Source organism: Danio rerio, chromosome 6, assembly GCF_052040795.2.
Source record: "Danio rerio strain M-AB ecotype USA chromosome 6, GRCz13ab, whole genome shotgun sequence".
NCBI lineage: Eukaryota > Metazoa > Chordata > Actinopteri > Cypriniformes > Danionidae > Danio > Danio rerio.
In genome coordinates, this window is record NC_141026.1 from 44,057,501 (window position 1) to 44,078,466 (window position 20,966).

General features: G+C 34.5%; 1 protein-coding gene across 1 annotated transcript in view; it reads left to right on the forward strand.

The window, feature by feature from the left end:
* LOC137496000 (uncharacterized) overlaps positions 1–9,903 on the forward strand; it is an 18,034-nt gene extending 8,131 nt beyond the window's left edge. The window contains exons 5-6 of the mRNA XM_087256241.1: positions 7,809–7,915; positions 9,195–9,903. Of these exons, the coding sequence (XP_087112367.1) occupies positions 7,809–7,915; positions 9,195–9,202 (115 nt within the window). The 3' untranslated portion in view covers positions 9,203–9,903. The remainder of the gene's footprint in view (positions 1–7,808; positions 7,916–9,194) is intronic.
* Positions 9,904–20,966: the final 11,063 nt, after the last annotated feature.

A 20,966-nucleotide genomic window follows, 5' to 3' on the forward strand; every position in this document is an offset into this window, starting at 1 on the left:
ATGAATGAATTATTAGTCCCCTTTTAGAACTTTTTTAAACAATTTTGAAAAACTTTTAAGGTTGACTATACATTATTAGTACGCATTATTAAATATTACTATACGTTAGATTAGTTAGTGCCAAAGTCAAAACTGGAACTTCATTCATTCATTTATTCCTTTCATTTGGCTTAGTTGCTTAATATATCAGGGGTAACCACAGTGGAATGAACTGGCAACTTTTCCAGCATTTTTTTTATGCAGTGGATGCCTTTCCAGCCGCAACCCAGTACTGAAAACACCCATATACACTCATTCACACACATACACTACGGTCAATTTAATTTATTCAATTCACCTATAGTGTATGTTTTTGGATTGTGTGGGAAACCGGAGCACTCAGAGGAAACCGATGCGAACACAGGAAGAACATGCAAACTTTACACAGAAATACCAACTGGTCCAGCTGGGACTCGAACCAACATCCTTCATTCTGTGAGGCAGCAGGGCTATCCACTGAGCTACCGTGCCACCAAAACTGGAACTTGTCTAACAAAATAACTTAAGGTTCCAAACTTTGGTGCACCCAAATTATTAGGGGGAAAATCAGGATCTCCATACAGCCATCCATCCAGTTTATTTTCTATGTATACATATTTTTTACGGAATAAGACACACTTATTTTAAAACAATGTATTGATATAGAGTAGAAAGTAAAGTGAAAACGCAAGTGTAAACTGTATGCCTCCAACATGTGGGGCACAGTATTGTCTGAAATGCTTCCTCTGATACCTGTGCATGGAAGCTATTAGAGAAATGATGGATTTTTAAGTGGTCACAAGTGTGGACAGAGTATAATAACCCCTTTTAATTAGCTTGTGAGGACCGCAATCACATGGTGCGTTGAATAATGAGAATAAATGAAAGGATTTGAAATGGTCAGTGCGAATGTCGGACATCTCTGAGAAGGAATGGATTGGAATGAAGAGTAGCAGAGGGCTTCTGTTTTTTTGTGAATGACTCTGTGGAGCCTCATGAATAATAGATTGTGGGTGAAGGACAGAATGTCAGGTATAAATATAGACCACCTCCTTTAACATGTTGGAGTGTTCTGTTGTTTATTTTGTTTCTGTTTATTGCAATAACATCAATTATTTGTTTATTTTTACATGCTTTGGGAAAATGGGGGATAATTAGGCTTACATGTGAGTTTGGCATGTGAAATGGAGGCATCCATGTGCAAATCTCCAATATGTTATCAATTATAATCTTAGCCAAAAGATAATTTAAAAATTATTTATGAATCTCTATTATTAAGGCAAGCACATTTTCCAGTAAACTATATTTTTGATTTGTATATATTCGATTTCTCTTTCCTTCCTTTGGCTAGGCTGTTCTGTTATATGGTACACTTTTCTTTTTTTCTGAAATTAACTCAAATTAAGGGACATTCTACCAGAAATGTACCTTATCTGCCCCTGAAATAAAAACACAAATACAGTGAATAAAAAGTATTTCATCCCTAAAATTTTTAAATTGGAATAATGGTTGTTTTCTGCGAGTTGTTCTGTAAAAGAATATGTCGTTCATTTGGTTCTCAGATTTTTGTTCTTTATTAAAAACACTGTACCACTGTACAAACTCTGTTATTGTCCTTGTCCCAATTGAATCCACAGCTTTAATAGTTTTGTTATGCTAAAAACTGTTATTTAAGAAAAAAAAATATTTAGAAATAGATCGATTTAGTAATCATTCACATCTATTGATTTAAAACATGAAATTCTAAATCAATTAAATACTACAAACATATAATACAAATATATTTACAATTGTCCCCGTGTTTCTGTCAGTCTTGTCATATTTGCAATAAATTTAACATAAAATGCGTGCATTAGGCTACGACTCGGAATTGACAATTTGACTGAGAATTCAATTTAATTCAATTCAGCTTTATTTGTATAGCGCTTTTACAATGTAGATTGTGTCAAAGCAACTTCACATAAATGGTCATAGTAACTGGAACAGTGTAGTTCAGTTTTTAGTGTTTAAGTTCAGTTCAGTTCAGTTCAGTTTAGCTCAGTTCAGTGTGATTTAATCATTACTGAGAGTTCAAACACTGAAGAGCAAATTCATCAATGCATAGCTCTACCAATCCTGAACCATGCGAGCCAGTGGCGACAGCGGAGAGGGAAAAAAAACTTCACCTGATGGGAGTGAAGAAAAAAAACCTTGAGAGAACCAGACTCAGTTGGGCACGAGAAGAAGTTGGCAGTGATCAAGGAGCATTCTATCATTAAACTAAATGATTTTATGCTGGTTTTTGTATGTTTCTGGTAGAATGTCCCTTAAATGAGAGAAAAAAAACTGTAAACTGTATTTTTTTCCTCTTACCATCTATCACTCCAGCCTGATCTCACAAGAAAACGTAAGTATTTTACGTTTTGCCAGTTTAGTGGCTAATTCGTATACGAGTTTAGTTATACGAAATTGTACGATTTTAAAAAGGAGGCGTGGCACCTCCTAACCCCACCCCTAACCCCAACCGTCATTGGGGAATGAGCAAATCGTACTAAATTGTACGAATTAGATTGTACGAATTTGTACAAATTAGCCACTAAATCAAAGTTACGAATTGCAGTGAGATTGTGTTGATCATTCTGGTTAGAGTGCTCAGTAATTATGGCTATTAGTAGTGGTTAAATGTTGCCAAATTACCTTTCTTAATGTGAATGTTTTCTACCATTTTAAAGTATTGTACTGGTTTCGTACAGTATATGTCATGTACTGTATATGCCAAATCAGAATACATTTACAGTACATCACAGGTACTGTATTTCTTATTGTGCTTTATTTGTGCTCTTCCAATGTAGGAGCTACTTTAGTTTACCCAAATTAAAAATTAAGTAATTCCTATCCCTGCTGTGTTATTACCAAAAAGTGATTACTTCAACCAGTTATTTTAGGAATTGAGAAAAAAATAATGCATAGCCAAAGTACCTATAAAGTATAATATCATTATGAATGCAATTTCACCAGATGGCTTGAATAGCTCTATTTGTAAAACAAAATATTTTAGATTTGTTTAAAAGATGTCATTATATGGGTGTGATTTGTGTACAACAAATTGCAAGCAAGAATAATTACAATAGAACAAAGACAAAACGTCATAGAAAATGGTTTCTGGAGAGTCAAACAGTATTCAGGTACAGTAATTGAATAATGAAATATAAAATAACACTGTGTAGTCTTCATTGTGGTTATTCAGTAAAATTATTCTTCATTAAAGTTGTCTGCCTAAATGCTTTAAACTCTTGAAATGCAACATAAAAACATGCAAATGATAAAGTTTCACTCTGTTATGGTCATATACTTTGCAATGACTCAACAAATCTCATATTTTGTCAATTGTTGATTAACTAAAATCCCAACTCAGTGTATCATGTGATGTGACAATAGAGTATATGCACAGCTAAGGTTTTTCAGCCAATGATAAACTCAGAGAAAGCTTTGTGACTATTTTCAATTTCATCAGGTTCCTTTTACAGCATAGATGTTGTAATGTACTAACAATACATTTAGTTATATACATTTAAGCATTTATTCATTTAGTTGTACAGGCGTAAAATGAGACACAAAAACAGTGTAACCACTAGTGTCGTCAGGATTAGCAGACGAGTGCAAAAACTCTGTTGAAGATACTGGGGTGAAATAAACTGTCATATTTAAATAACATGGCGGGGGGAAATTAAATTTAATGCAGTGCTTCTTGTCCAGTCTGAGACGCACTTTATTGTATATCTATCAAGCAGTGAAGGTCATCAATTTTTAAATGTGGCATTTTGATAATGAAAAGGCAGTTCACTAGAAACGCTGAGGCTGGCTGGCTGAAATTAAAAGTGTGTCCATGTCCCCTATTGCGGACACACTCATTGCAATATACATACTAAAATGATAAATTGTGCGGTCCTAATGTACATTTTAAAATGCTTTTGGTTAGCCTCTCATACAAGTGCTTTGACAGCTGACCAAAAAAGCTGAAGATACTATACTTCATATCAAGTCCTGTGAGATTATATAAAAAAAATCTGTAGCCTATATCCAGTGTTATGTTATTATATGACTAAACTGGACGTCTCCTTGAGCCTGTTTGAATTATCAAGAAGCAAAAATAACAAAACTACTTGCACCGGAAGCGTTTAAAAGTGAAAAAAAATAAAAATTAGAGCAGCAGTTTCTAAACACACACTGTACGTGGGACAGGTTAAAATTAAGGTCAGTGAATTCAGAGTTTTCTTTTCTCATCATGAGGATAAAAAGAATATAATCAATGTAAATAGTGATATTGAGCACAAAGGAAGAACAGAGCTAATTAGTCCATAAAACGAGCTCATTATCTGAGAGACGTTCTCACATGTAATGTGTTGCTTTATTGTCAGCTTTTGTGAATAGAACTGGTGCTGTTTAATTATTTAAAGATTGTGTAATCAGAAGTGGTCACCTAAGCTTGAAACAAAGTTGGCAGTTTTTCTATGGTCATGTTCACGGTTTAGTTTGGTCTTTATCTTCTCAGCAGATAGCAATCTGTATGTGACGAGAATAAATTATATTGCGTTCATGAGAACTAATCTAAATAAAATTTGTACACTTTAATTTAAAGTAGATTCTATAAAGGACCTTTAACGTGCGGAACCTTTTCATTTCACCAAACCTTCTTAGAATTAAAAAAGGTTTTTAACTATATTAAACTGTTCTTCAAATAACTTGTTTGGAATTATTGTTTAGCATCACTGCCTAAACTTTGATCTGAGTTTATAATGAATTTTCTAGTTTAAGTATGAATTATCATATGCAGTTAAAGACAGAACAAAATGCAATCACTGTAGAAGTTTGTGCCATAAACTGAATATCAGCATATCCTAATATAATGTAAATGATGCCTCTCATATAAAATTTGTTGAAAAATACACCTCCATCAAGCAAAAGCTGCATGATGTGGCGTCATATTATTTTGTATCCCCATGTGTGCTGCATATATACAATAGTAATAGATAGAGCCCCAGAGGCGGAGCACCCAGATAACATCATCGACATATTTTCTACATATTTCACAATAAGGTGTCATTTACTTTAGATTAAGGCACACAATTCTTGACACCCAGGGTTCCCTTTCAGACTTTTTCCTTTTTCCGATGCAAGAATCATGAGTTTCTAAAACTTTGAATAGTAACTGTTGGATCTCTAGCTGAACTCCTTTCAACATGCTGGCTATGCTGTTGTATGCTTAAAAAGTATAATTGGTGCTTAAAGGCAGCTAAACAGACTGTAGAAGATGTAATTATGATAAAACAGTCCCAAAGCTACTCTTCTGTTACACACATAGAATAATGTGCTGTTTCTTTGCAAAAACAGCCCAGACGATATAGGATGTGTTATAAGTAGGTTTATAGCGTGCCTTCTTCAGTTCAGGGCAAATATACTGGGGTCTGAACGTCATATTTTAAGCAATAATTTTCAAAATGAGGAAAGTTAAACCCATAGGTAAATATTATGAATTTAGAATTTTTTTTTCAAAGTATAATACCAAATGGAATGCAAATAGAAACACAACTTTTCATTTTGGGATAAAAAAAAAACAAATTAAATTACAAATTTAGCTTCTAGCTTTAAACTCAATGAATGGCTTTTGCGGCTTGTTCAAACTACTTATTTAATCTTGAAACAACACAAGATTTGGGACAACTTAAATATTTTGTTGTTCAATCCATTTAAACTTGTAAAAACAATTAAGTTCACTTAATGTTGGGACAACATGAGGGTTTGTTTGGAGCCCAGCATTTAATTTACAGTGCATCAAAGATATATTGTGTAGACTCAAAAACAAAATAACTCATTGAACGAACTCAATTAAATTGAGTTTAATTCAATCCAATAAGTTTGTTTAGCACCAACCTAAAAAAAAAACTATTTACACACTTAAATACCATTGAGTTGGTCCAACATGATTTTATAAAATATTTTTTGTATTTAACTTAAACTCAAAGATTTGATAATATCATGTACTGTATGTCTATTATGTGTCGTACATCTTTTAGTTTTGTTTGAAGTTATCCTAAATCAACTAAAAAAGAAATTTTAAGCATACTTCATGAGTTACATATACAGTTGATTGAGACTGATCTTAGAACTTATTTTTTTCACAGTGGCCGAGAGAGCTTAACGCACTGCAAATTCTGAACACAAACAACTTAAAAAATGCGCTGCATTTTGTCATAACACAAACAAACGAAGGAACGAATTGCATTTATTAAATGTGCTGCATACTATAAAAACAACGTTTCACATTAATCATCAGTTTATTTAAGATAATAATTTACAAAAGTCAATGTAATTGTTTTATCAAGATATATATATATAAATTTGAAAGACCAAAAACAACTTTACTGAGCAACAGTCACAGCATAATAACACGTCCATATCTCAGCAGGGTTTGTCATGTTTTTGGGTCCCCTAGAAACATTTCTGTTGTGTCACGTGGATAAGTGTTGTGACAAAATGCAGCGCGTTTCTTCAGTTGTTTGTGTTGTGAGCAGTGGTGGAAAGAGTACTGAAAAAGCATACTTAAGTAAAAGTTCCACTACTTGCCTAAAAATGTAGTGTGAGTAGAGTAAAAGTACCTGTTGTAAATATTACTCAAAGTAGAAGTAAAAAGTTGCCCTTTTAAAAGTACTAAAAGTTAATGCATTTACATGTAATTTGTGGATGTGTGTAAACGTAAAATTCTGTAGTGCATTTAGTTATTGCCCAGCAGGCACACAACGTCATAAGACTTTAATATGAGGTTAGGTTTAGGTTGTGATGTCAGGTGACCAAAATTCAATGTCTAGTCAGCGTCTAAGGACAACATTATTTTGATGTCCAGTAATGACATCAAATGACATTGATATTTTGTCGATTTTAGGTTGTTAGAAAGTGACCAAAATCTAATGTCGAGCCAACATCTTAAACCAACGTCATATTGACATCAAATACTGACATTTATTCTGCAGTTATGGCAACCAAAATTCAACGTCTGATAGATGTCATACAGGTAACGTTGACACAACGTTAAGCTGTAACATCATTAGACGTTGATATTTGGTTGGTTTTAGGTTCTACTTTGAACTGTGACATAGGGCTGACGTTGACTTCTGATGTAAACCCGATTTTCATTTCCAAACAAAATGCAGCGTCTCCACGACGTTACAAATTCAATCTGACAGCATGTTTACGTCTTGTGCCTGCTGGGTGTTTACGGCCGTTTCGGTCATCATACAGTAAATATGTGCAGAGTTTATTGATAATGTTTTCATGCAAAGTATATATTTTTAAAAGGGGGAAAACAATAAATCATTGTATGAATGCTGTAATGTTTAAATAATTTACCATTTAAAATGCGTGAAGGTCATGTGAAGGTCTGGTTTCTTCAAACCAGAGCTGGAATTTTATATGTAAGGGATAGTAACAATCTTCAGTAATGACATGTGCTTTCTGTTTAATCTCAATGAATACATTTCACTTTGTTGTCTCACTCACTCAATGTCTGTCCACCATTTCTAATCAAGTGCTGAGTTTTCATGTTGAAATTCCTTAAATGAAGCCTTCTCTGGGTTGTGTCTTCCTTCATTTTCTAGGTTTAAAAGTGGAATGCATGTATAGATTGAGCTAGCAGAGGAAATTGGGCTTCCTTTTTTAAGCTCTGATGATTGAACACAAATTGTCTGGCTTGTGTTTTGGTGAGTAAAACGCAACACAGAAATGACTTTTTTTCCCTCCTTCACTGTTGCTTTTAGATATTGTCCAGCCATGCAGTGGACCATGTTTAGTGAAGGGCCTGAACCAGAAGAGAACCAGATTGATTGCTCTGATTTTCTCCCACTGCAATCTCATGGGCGGAAAGGTGAGTGTGCTCCCATGATGCATTGCCTCTCAGGCGTATGCAACTCCCACAGAGCTTGTCTCCCTCTTGTAACTCGGTTTCTTTCAGGGTTGGTATTTTCAAATAATGGGCACACCGAAGTAAACGCTACACTGCACAAAACCTATAGCCAATGTGTATTTTTAGAAAGATTAACATTCCAGCATGAGGATTATAATTATTTTTATGACCATTATAATCAAATGTAGTGGTTCGAGTCTGATTATCATATATTTTTATTGATTTTCAAAATGAGAAAGACCTAATGGTAAACATGCATTTTTATCAAAGGGAGAGTTTATATATTAAAATATATTATTTTGTGTATAACAGAAGAAAGAACAAATAAATAGTAAGCAAATAATAGCAGGATTATTGTTAAGGTAAACTATAACTTTAAGAGAAGCAATCAGCATCCATGTTTTGCTTATTTACTTTCGGAATAAGATAGGCACTTTACGTCTTCCTATAGTCTAGTGTCAATAGCAGATGCTGATAAATCTCCCACATTGTTTTTACAGCTGACTTCCTATTGAAGAGTCTCCTATCATCAAATTAGCTTTTCATTTGTCCACCTGAATGGCGCTGATAAGTATAACAATGAAGCCCTGTGACAGCAGATGGCTATACGTCTGAAGCTCTTGATTATCTCACGATGGCGTAAATTGAAGCAAACAGCAGCTGGAGATGAGCGTGAAGTTCAGAAGGAACCACCAACTGATGTGATTCGCTCATTCAGTGAAACATACACGCTGCAGAAAAATACTTTGATCAGAACAAATGAAGTTTTTGTAATTAAATATTAATATTAATATAGATTTTTTATTGTTTTCATTCCTTATTCCTTATATATCAGTAAGTAATTACATCAAGAATCGAAACGTTCAAATATTTAATCAGGTCTTTATTGTTGGGAAGTTTTTAAAGGTTATTAAAGCATTCTCATATCAAGACCAAATGGCTCTTTTTTTTGTTTTACACAGCAGATGCCCTTCCAGCTGCATCCCAGTACTGGAAAACACCCATACACACTCATTCACAAACATACACTACAGCTAATTTAGTTTATTCGATTCAACTATAGAACATGTCTTTGGACTGCGGGGGAAACCGGAGTACCCGGAGGAAACCCATGCAAACACGGGGAAAACATCCAAACTCTACTCTGAAACGCCAGCTGGAACTCTAGCGACCTTCTTGATGTGAGGCGACAATGCTAACCACTGAGCCCCCTTGAACATCTTTTCTTCTCTCCCTTCAGGTTTATGATCACTTTAGTATGGAGAAAAAAATACTTCACTGATTCCTCAAATGACCAGTGACATCAAACAACAACACAAACAGGCAGCAATACATCTGCTCTGTTGCTCCACACTTGAGTCCACTTATTTGTCCACTGGAAGAAAAGCCAGCTCTGATAACCCTGATGCGCCAGCAATCACATCTAATTTGTGTTGTGTTCATCTCTTTTGTGATGCTATGGGAGGTTTTCCACATCCCGCAAGTCACATTAAGGAAGAGAAGATGTGGAGTAGATCAGAATCTGTAACATCCAGCTTGATCCCAATCTCTTCTGCTGCCTCCAGATGGCCTTGAGGAATTGAAAACAAACCATCCTGTTGAGGATTCACAAGTCTGATGAGCTGCTGAAGCAGGTTATCTCCAATCATTTCTTATTTTTTCAGGCCCTTTACTTTGTGTTTGTGAAGGTGATAATGCTCACGAGAGTGATTGGCTGCGTTTTGTGTAAATATTATTGTTTTTTTTTTCTTTATTACATTTTGCACAGAGCAAGATTATTTTAAAGAAAACCATCCAGTTATTTCTATGCAACTTGGTTATTTATGCTCTACAGTTCAAAAGTTTAGGGTTGTTGTTTATTGTTCTAAAGTAGTTTCATATCCTCTCCAAGGACAAACACATTAAATGTATCAGAAATACACACACACACACACACACACACACACACACACACACACACACACACACACACACACACACACACACACACACACACACACACACACACACAAAATCACTGGGACTTTCTTGAGAGGTGACAGTGTTAACCACTGTGCCCCCCTATCTGTCAGTCATGTTCTTATTCATTCATTTTCTTTTCGCTTAGTCTCTTTATTAATCAGGAGTCGCCACAGCGGAATGAACTGCCAACTTGACCAACATATGTTTTACGCAGTGGGTGCCCTTCCAACTGAAACCCATCACTGAGGAAAATCCATACACACTCATTCAAACACGCGAACACGGGGAGAACATGCAAACTCCACAAAGAAATGCCAAGGCTTGAACCAGTGACCTTCTTGCTGTTGCCTCCATTACAGTGTCCCTGCTGAAAATGAACAAAACAATAAAAACCATCACTGAAGTAATGATTTCCTTTACAAATACCAATAAAAACTCCAATATACTTCCAATTGTAACCTTTAAAGCAGTACATTTGAATGGTTTCTTGTGTGTTTCAGGACATATTCCATAAGGATTGATTGCTTTTAACATGCAACCAGGCAGGTAATTACCATTAGAAGCATACAGAACCTATAAAACCAATATAATTTTCATTATAACCTATTCAATTCAATTCAGCTTTATTTGTATAGCGCTTTTACAATGTAGATTGTGTCAAAGCAGCTTCACATAAATGGTCATAGTAACTGGAACAGTGTGGTTCAGTTTTTAGTGTTTAAGTTCAGTTCAGTTCAGTTTAGCTCAGTTCAGTGTGATTTAATCATTACTGAGAGTTCAAACACTGAAGAGCAAATTCATAGATGCGTAGCTCTACCAATCCTGAACCATGCGAGGCAGTGGCGACAGCGGAGAGGGAAAAAAAACTTCACCTGATGGGAGTGAAGAAAAAAAAAACCTTGAGAGAACCAGACTCAGTTGGGCACGACCATTTTAATTTCTCCTCTGGCCAAAAGTCTTGTGCAGAGCTTCAGTCGCCGTGGTGGAGGCTGGAAGATGGCCTCAGCGAAGACTCATCTGTCCCTGGAGCGTCACTGGAATCAGACTCATGTTCTCCACTCCCCACGACCCTCAGCGCAGCAGCAGCTCAGGATATGGCCTGGTCCCGGATATGGAATCCTTGGGATCATCTCGTCGTTGGTCTTGGATCCAATCAGTGACTACGCATAATCTGGGGACCTCGGGATGAGTATCCCCAGGTGAAAATAGAGAATAAAGAGAATAATTAGCGTAGCTGCTGTTCATAGTGTATATAAGCAAGATGCAGAAGCCTGTGTGGAACCCGCTAGGTGATGCATTGAGTGTATGCTTTACTAAACAGATAGGTCTTAATTCTAGTTTTGAACTGGGAGAGTGTGTCTGAGCCTCGGACGTTATCAGGAAGGCTATTCCAGAGTGTAGGAGCCATGAAAGAGAAGGCTCGACCTCCTTTACTTGATTTTGCTATTCTAGGTACTACCAGAAGCCCTGAGTTTTGAGATCTTAAAGAGCGAGCTGGATTGTAGCGAGACAGAAGGTTGGTTAGATAAACAGGAGCTAGATTATTTAGAGCTTTATAGGTGAGAAGTAATATTTTAAATTCAATACGCAACTTAACAGGCAGCCAGTGTAAGGAGGATAAAATTGGGGTGATTTGATCATATTTTCTAGTCCTGGTCAGAACTCTGGCTGCTGCAACCTACAAAACCATTACAAACTATTACAAAACCATTAATACTTCTGTGAAGTTTTTATTTATTATTTTTGTCCTGCAGTGTTTATCAGTATTTTAATAATTTTTTTGAGATGTGAATGGAGACTTACTGGTATAAGGATTTCATGTTGTTGCTACACTGTGAAAGTCATTCAGTAATTTTACAGGGTTTACTGTAAAGTGTAAAAGGGTTTATATATATAAGCACAATTGTAGTAAACCAAATAAAATACAAATTCTTTATATTAAAAATAATACCAAATTAATAATAATAGCACATTTGACCCCTGATCCAAACCTCTAACAAACGTATGATTTATAAGCCAACCAATAACAAGTTCATAGACACCTACAATTAGTGGACATGGCAACGTTGAAAGAGTTCCCAAACCATCATGCATCGGTTGTCCATGGTTTAGTTCAAACTGCAAAACATAACAATGGTTTGGTGGTGTAAATTGGGAATAAATAGCTAATAGCCAACATGTGAGATGCCTGACAGGTAGTTACCGCGATGTCAATCATCCAGTTTCAGGAGTGAGATTCTGTACACACGCTGAATGATAATTCTCACCTGTCTGAATGCCTTTGTCACTTCTGAAGATTTTATAATATGTATGATGTTTAAACTATCCAAGTTTCCTCTTATATTTGACGTTTGTTACTACTTTTGAAGCATTTTGCAAACAGTCAGCAGCTATTCAATAATATATGTAACGGTTTATTAAAAAACATGTTTAACCTGTGAAGTGCTTCTTAAAATTCAGTCCAAATTTATTGAGTGTTTCAATCCAAGTCTTTTGAAGAATCCTCAGAAAACCTGAATTAAAATCCTTAATTATTTTGGATTTATTTTTAGCGCTTTATAAATGTTTTGAACTTTTGAGTGAAAATAGATTTTCAATGGTGGGTCAGGAATCTGTCAGGAATTTGTGGTTGTAAGAATAAATGGGAAAAAAATATTTAAATAGTCTTTTTTTCTAGAAATAAGTAATTTTTTATAACAATTTTCTCTTAAATTAATAATTTATTCATTCATTTGATTTGGTTTTGTGTTTGTGAAACTTTTGGTATTTATGTTTGTTATTTATGTTTATGAAACATTTGTGCTCTTTTAGTTGGTGTTTGAAGAATGAAACCGACAGAATATCTTTGTCTTTCTGTTTGTATCTCTGTTTGTATAATTAAAAAATATATACAAATAGAGATGTAAACAGACAGACAAGTGACAAGAAAAAAAGATCACTTTTGTATAAAAAACAAAAAAAAAAAAATACTTCACTGATTCCTCAAATGAGCAGTGACATCAAACAACAACTCTACAAACAGGCAGCAATACATCTGCTCTGTTGCTCCACACTTGAGTCCACTTATTTGTCCAGTGGAAGAAAAGCTAGCTCTGATAACCCTGATGCACCAACAATCACATCTGATTTGTGTTGTGTTCATCTCTTTTGTGATGCTATGGGAGGTTTTCCACATCCCACAAGTCACATTAAGGAAGAGAAGATGTGGAGTAGATCAGAATCTGTAACATCCAGCTTGATCCCAATCTCTTCTGCTGCCTCCAGATGGCCTTGAGGAATTGAAAACAAACCACCCTGTTGAGGATTCACAAGTCTGATGAGCTGCTGAAGCAGGTTATCTCCAATCATTTCTTATTTTTTCAGGCCCTTTACTTTGTGTTTGTGAAAGAGACAATGCTCACGAGAGGGATCTGCAGCGTTTTTGTGTAAATATTGTTAGTATTTTTTGTTCTTAATTACATTTTGCACAGAACAAGATTATTTTGAAGAAAACCATCCAGTTACTTCCATCTATACTCTACACTGTGACAAAAGTCTTGTCACCTATCCAAGTTTTAAGAACAACAAATAATAACTTGTCTTCTAATTGATCACTTGGTATTAGAAGTATGAAAGGCAAAGGCATCTAGATTACACTTATTTTATCTATAGATCATACAGATCAGGGGTGTCAAACTCAATTCCTGGAGGGCCGAAGCCCTGCACAGTTTAGTTCCAACCATGCTCCAACACACTTACCTGTAGGTTTCAAACAAGCTTGAAGGACTCAATTAGTTTGATCAGGTGTGTTTAATTAGGGTTGGAACTAAACTGTGCAGAGCTGCGGCCCTTTTGGAACTGAGTATGACACCTGTGATATAGATGATTCATCTGAAAAATCTACTATCTGCCACTTTTTCAAATGATCAACTAAAAGTCAAAATATTATTTGTTGCAACTGGCATCAACAACTTTTGTCAGGTGGTGAACTGTTCAAAAGTTTTTTTCAAATTGTTTTAAAAGTAGTCTCTTGTCCTTAAGGAAGGATACATTACGTTTATCAGAAATACACAAAAGAATTGTAATGAAATGTAAAAAAACTGAACAGTGTCCAATTCAAAAGTAACGTCCAATAAATAGATGCCAGTGAACTTATTTAGTTTAAGTTAAAGATTTTGTCATTTATTCAGTTGTAATTGCTTGTATATTTACTACTTAAATTAGTTTCATATAGTAATACTGCACAATAGTGATATACAATATTGATGTCATAATTTCAAACCTTGTAATTGTTTTTGCATGTATAACACTTGTTTTTGTTTTTCACATAAAAGGTAACCTGCAATATAATTAGGTGTTTATCATTGTTTAAGATTTATTCTTTCAAATTTGCTGTAATCTTCTATATTTGGCTGTAGAAATCTGTTGTTGCAGCATTGCATATTATGTATTTCAGTTTTATTTGTTCTTGTTCATTAAAAGTGTATCATTAATTTTTTTTTACTTATTATTTCCTAATCTCTAACAGTTTTATATTTACATTTGATGTCAAAATGATTAGTCCTCTTTTGAAATTGTTGTTAAAAAACATTTCCTAAATGCTCTTTAATGGAGAGATTTAAAAAAAACCATTTAATAACATAATAGTTTCTAATATTTTAAATAGATTTATTTTGCCTTTACAGTAATGACAGTGCTAATTATTTTACTATGCATTTCACAAAATACTAGTATTTAGCTAAAAATGCAATTTAACTATAATAATTAGGTTAGTGCTATATTAGGCAATACTGTGAAAATCTTCTTGCTATGTTAAATGTCAATTGGTAAATGTTTGAAAAAGAATACAAATTTTACCTGAGGGCTAATAATTTTGTCTTAAATTATACATACAGTATATGTCTCATTACCATTGTGTGTTTATTTGTTTATTTACTTATTATATTTTCAGGGCTCATCCTCCACATGAAGGTATCCAGTAGCCTGTGAACTTGCAGTTTGTGTTAGTGGAGTGTCTCTCAGGTACCCCTCATCTTTATTAACAAAATTCAAAATACCTCTGCTGTAATAACTGCTCCAGCAAACCAACAGAGTTCCTGGTAAAATTAGATGTGATTTTCTGTAGCGCAACACACTGAGTGCTAGTGCGGGAATGCAGACACATCACACTGCTTAATACCACAGGACCAGTGGGCTGCGACTTCTATTTAACACGTGAAAAAAGCCCTGATTTAATTTAGAAGAAAAGTGGGGAAAAGCGTGCAGGGGTAAATTGAAAGCAAGAGAAAAAAAAACATGTCTTTCATACAGAGAAATCCTTTAAGGCGTACTAGATAAACCTCTATGACTGTATCGTACTGTGTTCCAGGTTGTTTACCTTTAGTGTTGTGTAATTCAGGAGGAGAGGAGCACAGCTTGCTTTCTCAGATCCTCTTTCTTTCCTGTACTCGACGTGCTTTTATATTCCCACAAGGAATTTTCAGCGAGCGGTTGCGTTTATCAGAGCTTTTTGATCTGTCAGATTTTGTTCAGATTCTTCACTTTTACACTTGTTTCATATTAGCACTCTGCTGTTTTACTTATTTGATCATAATTTTAGTTATTAATAATACTACAAATATTAGAAGGGAGCAGTTGCAGTGGAGCTGAGTAATTACTTTTAACACTGCATGTGGAGAGTTTTATTGCCTCTGAATTAATTTGTTCAGATTTTAATACATTTTTAATGCATGAGAATGTCTTTTCGGCATAGTAAAATTATTTTTTTTAGCTAAAACAATGTTTACTGTCACAGGTATTAATCTTTAGGTTTCTAGTCTATATGTGTATGTTATTTAGAGATGTCTTAGAAGGACTTATGGACATGTGTTTTCACCACAGGATGAAAAAAATATAACTGAAACATAAATGATGCATTGACATTTTGACACACAACCTTGCTCAAAACACACACTGTTAGAAAAAAAACCCATAACATTTATGGTCAAAAACAGCAGCTGTGGATGCCAGTGTTTTAATGTTAAAAATATGGTTAAAACCATTAAATAAATGTAATTTTTTTTTTAAATTGTAGTAAACAACTGTATTTCATTAATTTATAATGTTAATTCACCAATGTTTTTAAGTACTAACATCTAAATATTACATCCATCCATCCAAAGCAGGGGTGCCCAAACTTAGTCCTGGAGGGCCAATGTCTAGCAGATTTTGCGCAGATGTTTCTAGAAAGACTAGTAAACAACTGATTAGTCGACCCAGATGTGTCTGATTGGGTTGGAACTAAGCTATGCAGGACACCGGCCCTCCAGAACAAGGGTTGGGTATCATTGGGGGTTATTTCAATACCGGTGCTAAATCATTACTTTTTAAAATGGTAACGGTGCCTAAACCAATACTTTTAAGCCACAAAATTATGGTGGATGACTCTAGATAAATCTTTTATTAGACAAAATCTTTAAAAATAAATTTAATAGAACAATATAATTAAAGTTTAAAGAAAACATCAATATGTATTTTATATATTTAAATTGCATTAATATATTTAGTTTGATCATTTGTTGGTTAGCATGAATTTAAGATTTTCATTATGAAATTACATTAGCTTACTACTGACCTGTGGAAAGGCTGTCATCAAAATACTGAACTTCTTTTTTCTAGGGTTGGCCTTGTAAATATGTTTACATGGTTATCAGTAATCTAATAATTTGCCTTAATCAGAATGAGACAATAATATGATTAAGGTGTTTACATGAGTTGCTTTTTGAATGTTCCTTTCATGATCCCGTCTTACATATCATAGAACCTTGATCTATTAACGTCATTGCGTCACCACGCTATCCATGTTTCCTCCAGAGTTTCATGTAATTTCAGGTGTTTCCTTTTTAAATTTTTTTTCTTTAACTGCAGTTTTTACTTTCATTCAGGAACATTTCATTCATGCCCCCATGACAAACAGGTATTTGATGCGAGCATTAAGTAAGGACTGGTGGAAGATTGCTCTTTTAATGGAATTTGATACCGCACGTTGGATAGAAAGAAAAAAAACTCCACATTTCGCGACGCAGATGTCTTTGGTCCTTTTAGGTAATCAAAAATCACTGTTTACATGGTAGTCTAGACTCTTAATATTCTCTAGACTCTAAGTATTGTCTTAATCATAATAAAATCAGAGCATTGGTGTCCATGTACATACACATTGAAAGTGCCAGATGATGTCACAAGCTTTCAGAGACAGTGCATTCCTCTGTCTTTAAGTTGATTCCAAGAGCCCTCAAATATGTCATTAAATTTGACGTGTTTCCCTCTTAGCGCAACTTTTGTAAAGCATCTGCTTCACATTGCTGTGTTAGAATCCTTAATTGTAAAATGTGCTTTAGAGCACTTAGTTTAAGCAAATTTGATGAACGGAATCATGCGTGTTGATCTGAAGAGAGTTGCTCTCGCTCTCCGAATGCGCTGTACTGCGTGCATTGCGTGCGTCCATTCCCTAAGCAACAAGAACAAATGTCTGACATCACCTGTCCGTATTTCCCAAAGTTGTTTAGAATTAAATGTTTAGAGATGGTGTGACAACGCGTACCTATGTGTGCCTTTGATGCACCCCTTGATGCTTCTTACGTCCTTGTCGCAGCACCAGTGGCACTGAAATTAGGCACCGAAATTCATATGCTGATTTCGTCCTGTACATACCAGTTACAAAGGTAGGTGCTTTGATGGCACCAGGTTTAGGTACCCAACCCTATTCAGGACTGAGTTGGGGCACCCCTGATCTAAAGGAAACTTACTATAAACCAGGTTATGAATGTTTACTGTAAAATATTTGCAGTTTTTTTTTACCTTTGAAATTACGACCATTGTTTACCACATACTTTTAAAGACCCTATTATTAAATCTGAAAAAAAAGATCTCAAGAATAGTTTTTTATGGGTCACTCTTTTGCGACCTTTTTCCCCTCACAAATTTATTTTACCTAAAGAGTGTTTCTCGCAATTTTGAGTTAAAGAGCACCTTCGATGAAAATTCAATTTTAAAAGCTGTTAAAACAGAATAGTGTGTGGGTATAGAGTGTCCACAGTCATACTGGAGTTATAGAAACACAGTAACGCTCTTTTAAAAAATGTTGTGACGTTAAAATAGGATCCAAATCTTTCTCATTTTAAAGCCTACTGCAATGTGATGTAGGAGTGTGGTTTCCTCGTCCATTGTTATAATTGACAGCCGTGTACTAACATGTCTTTGTAGTAAGGCGCAAAACAATATCCACAAGACAGGACATGTCCAGAACAACTGGGATTAAAAGATCTGTTTAGCTCTCTGTGATCATCTGCACTTCAAAAAGTAGTTTTACAAGTTTAAAACTATTTAAAACAGTGCATGTTTATAATAAATACAGTAAAATCACTATGTGTGCGCGCGAGTGTGTGTGAGTGTGTGTGAGTGTGTGTGTGTGAGTGTGCGTGAGTGTGCGTGAGTGTGAGTGTGCGTGTGTGTGCGCGCGTGTGCGCGCGTGTGCGCGTGTGTGCGTGTGTGTGTGTTTGTACAAACTTTATAATGACATTTTGTGTGACTCATCGTTGCAGAAAGGCTTGAATCTACTCCATAACAAATATATAAAATAACAGTTGGGAAGGTTATTACTGTGGTAAGGGAGATCTGCTTCATTCTTTTCTGTCACTGTGCTGTTTATCTACATGAAGGCTACACACACTGACATGCACGTGGAAAGGGTGGGCAGGGAAAATCTTTAATTGCATTAAAGGCACAGGCAACAAAAATAGCTAAAATTCCCCAGAATTAAAAAGGTCTAATAAATAATCTGATGGGTGTTTTGAGCTAAAACTTTACAAACATATTCTAAACACGCAAAAGACTAAAGGGGTAAGGGTAAATATGTGCCCTCACAATACAAAACACTTCTTTTCTTTTTTTGGAGAAGTGAGAATACATGATACAAAGCCAGAATTGTACATTGCAAACCTGATATTTTAAGAAAAAGTATGCAATATATAAAAAGCTATTTATTATGAAGCAATTTATTTTTGCCTGGCATATGATCAAAACATAGTGTAACTGCAAGATAAAAGTCAGTAAGAAAAGTAATAATTTTCAGAACTTAGATTTTATATCTTCAGATTTCGCCCCTCCCTCTCACATAATGCAGAGTTTTTTGTCTTGCACTTGTAAGAAATAAACTTGCAGTTGTACATTTCTTTATACCTTAATTGCAAAATACATTTCAAATTTTCCAATTCTAATGAGATAAAAGCAAACAAGATGTTAACTTGTGAGTTTATTGTTGAATATATAAACTCACAAATCATTTTGATTTTTTTATATTATTGCAGAAACAAGCTTCTGTAGAAGTCTCTCAACACATACTGATTCCAAAAGATCCAATGCAATCTCAGCATGAGGCTCATTTATGAATCACACATTTTCTAAGCATTCAATGTCATAAGACATTCACACACATACAGAATGCTGCTGGAGGTTGATGTTGATCTTGAAGCCTTGATCATGCATTACAGATTAATCACGCTTGTCTGGTGAAGCTTAATTACAGGATAATTTAATCACAGACAATTGTGTCTAGATCAAGCTTTTTTCCCCAGAATTATTATTTTGTGTCTTATGGCTCAATGACTTTTAAATGTTCGAAAAAATACTTTGATGCAAAAACAAAGCCAGCTATTGATTTTTCATTTATGCTTTGTAATCTGACAGACTTCACAAGGAACTTCTGTTGATAAGCTTTTGAGGAGTTAGTTGAGCGACTCCTTACTGAACTTGAAAGCTAGACTAAAATAAGACCAATAAATGCACTGTAAAACAACTTGCCCCATGTTAGGGGGAGATTAAAAAGGGGTATTTATAGATAAGATATCATTTACATCATAAAAATGAAAAAAAAAAGTGGCTCAGTGGTTAGCATTAAAACCAGCTTATGTTTTACAGCAAGTAAAACATATGCTGGAATAGTTGGAAGTTCATTCCATTGTGGCGACCTCTGATAATAAACAAACAAATTAAATAAATGATACAAAAATAGATGTTTTATGCAGAATGTATAAAAATTTCTTATGAATACACCTTTATGGAAATTTTGTCTGATATCGAAAACCAAGAAACCCTTATTTTTTGGAACCCAATAATCAATATATAGACCAATAAATGCAAATATTAATTTAAAATTTTCCTGAGCCTGATTACAAAAACAAAAGACAAACACTTACAGTGAACAACTGGTTGAAACTGGTTTATTACTCGGAAGTTCTGTTTCTTTGGGTTTATAAGCTATGGGTTTGAGTGAGATATTAATAGTTTTATTCCACAATTACATTTATTCTAAATTTCAAATCAAAATATTTTGTTATTTTGAAAAAATCAGGGTTATTCCACAAATATTGATTTCTTAACTTAATATTAAGTTTAAACATTGACATTCTGTTGCCTAAAAATGAATATAAACATGTCTGAAAACCCGGCACCTTTTCTGTTATTTTATTCTGCAAATGACAACAGTTTTATTTAAAATTTGGTTGAAATTACATTAGTATTTTACCGAATAAAACAACAATGTTTTACTCTAACACAAAACCAGGTTATACTTTACAATGTAAACTCAGAACAAATTGAAAATTTTTACATGGGTTCTTTTTTCTGCCTTTCTCTGAAAACATTTCCAAAAGGTTTTCATGGATATTCACCAATATTACATGACACTTATTTTAAACACAAACAAACTAAACTAACCCCCTTATGATTGTGAAGGACTTTAGGTGTATGGCCATTCACGATAAATGCTCTGTAAAAATACATATTTCATTATACATTTGACATAAGATTGATACATACCAATTATTTTTTATCATCATCAAAATTTAATAATCAGTTAAGTGTCTTTAGAATAAACTCAAAAATACATTTGTTATTAAAATCTTTAACTGGAATGGCACAGTCCCAGGGTCTACTGTTGTACCTAAAGAGCTGAAACTGATACCTTTTAGTTACATATTAGTACCTAAAAAATCCAAAAATGCTCCATTTTGGAAATTTTAGATGCTAATACTTT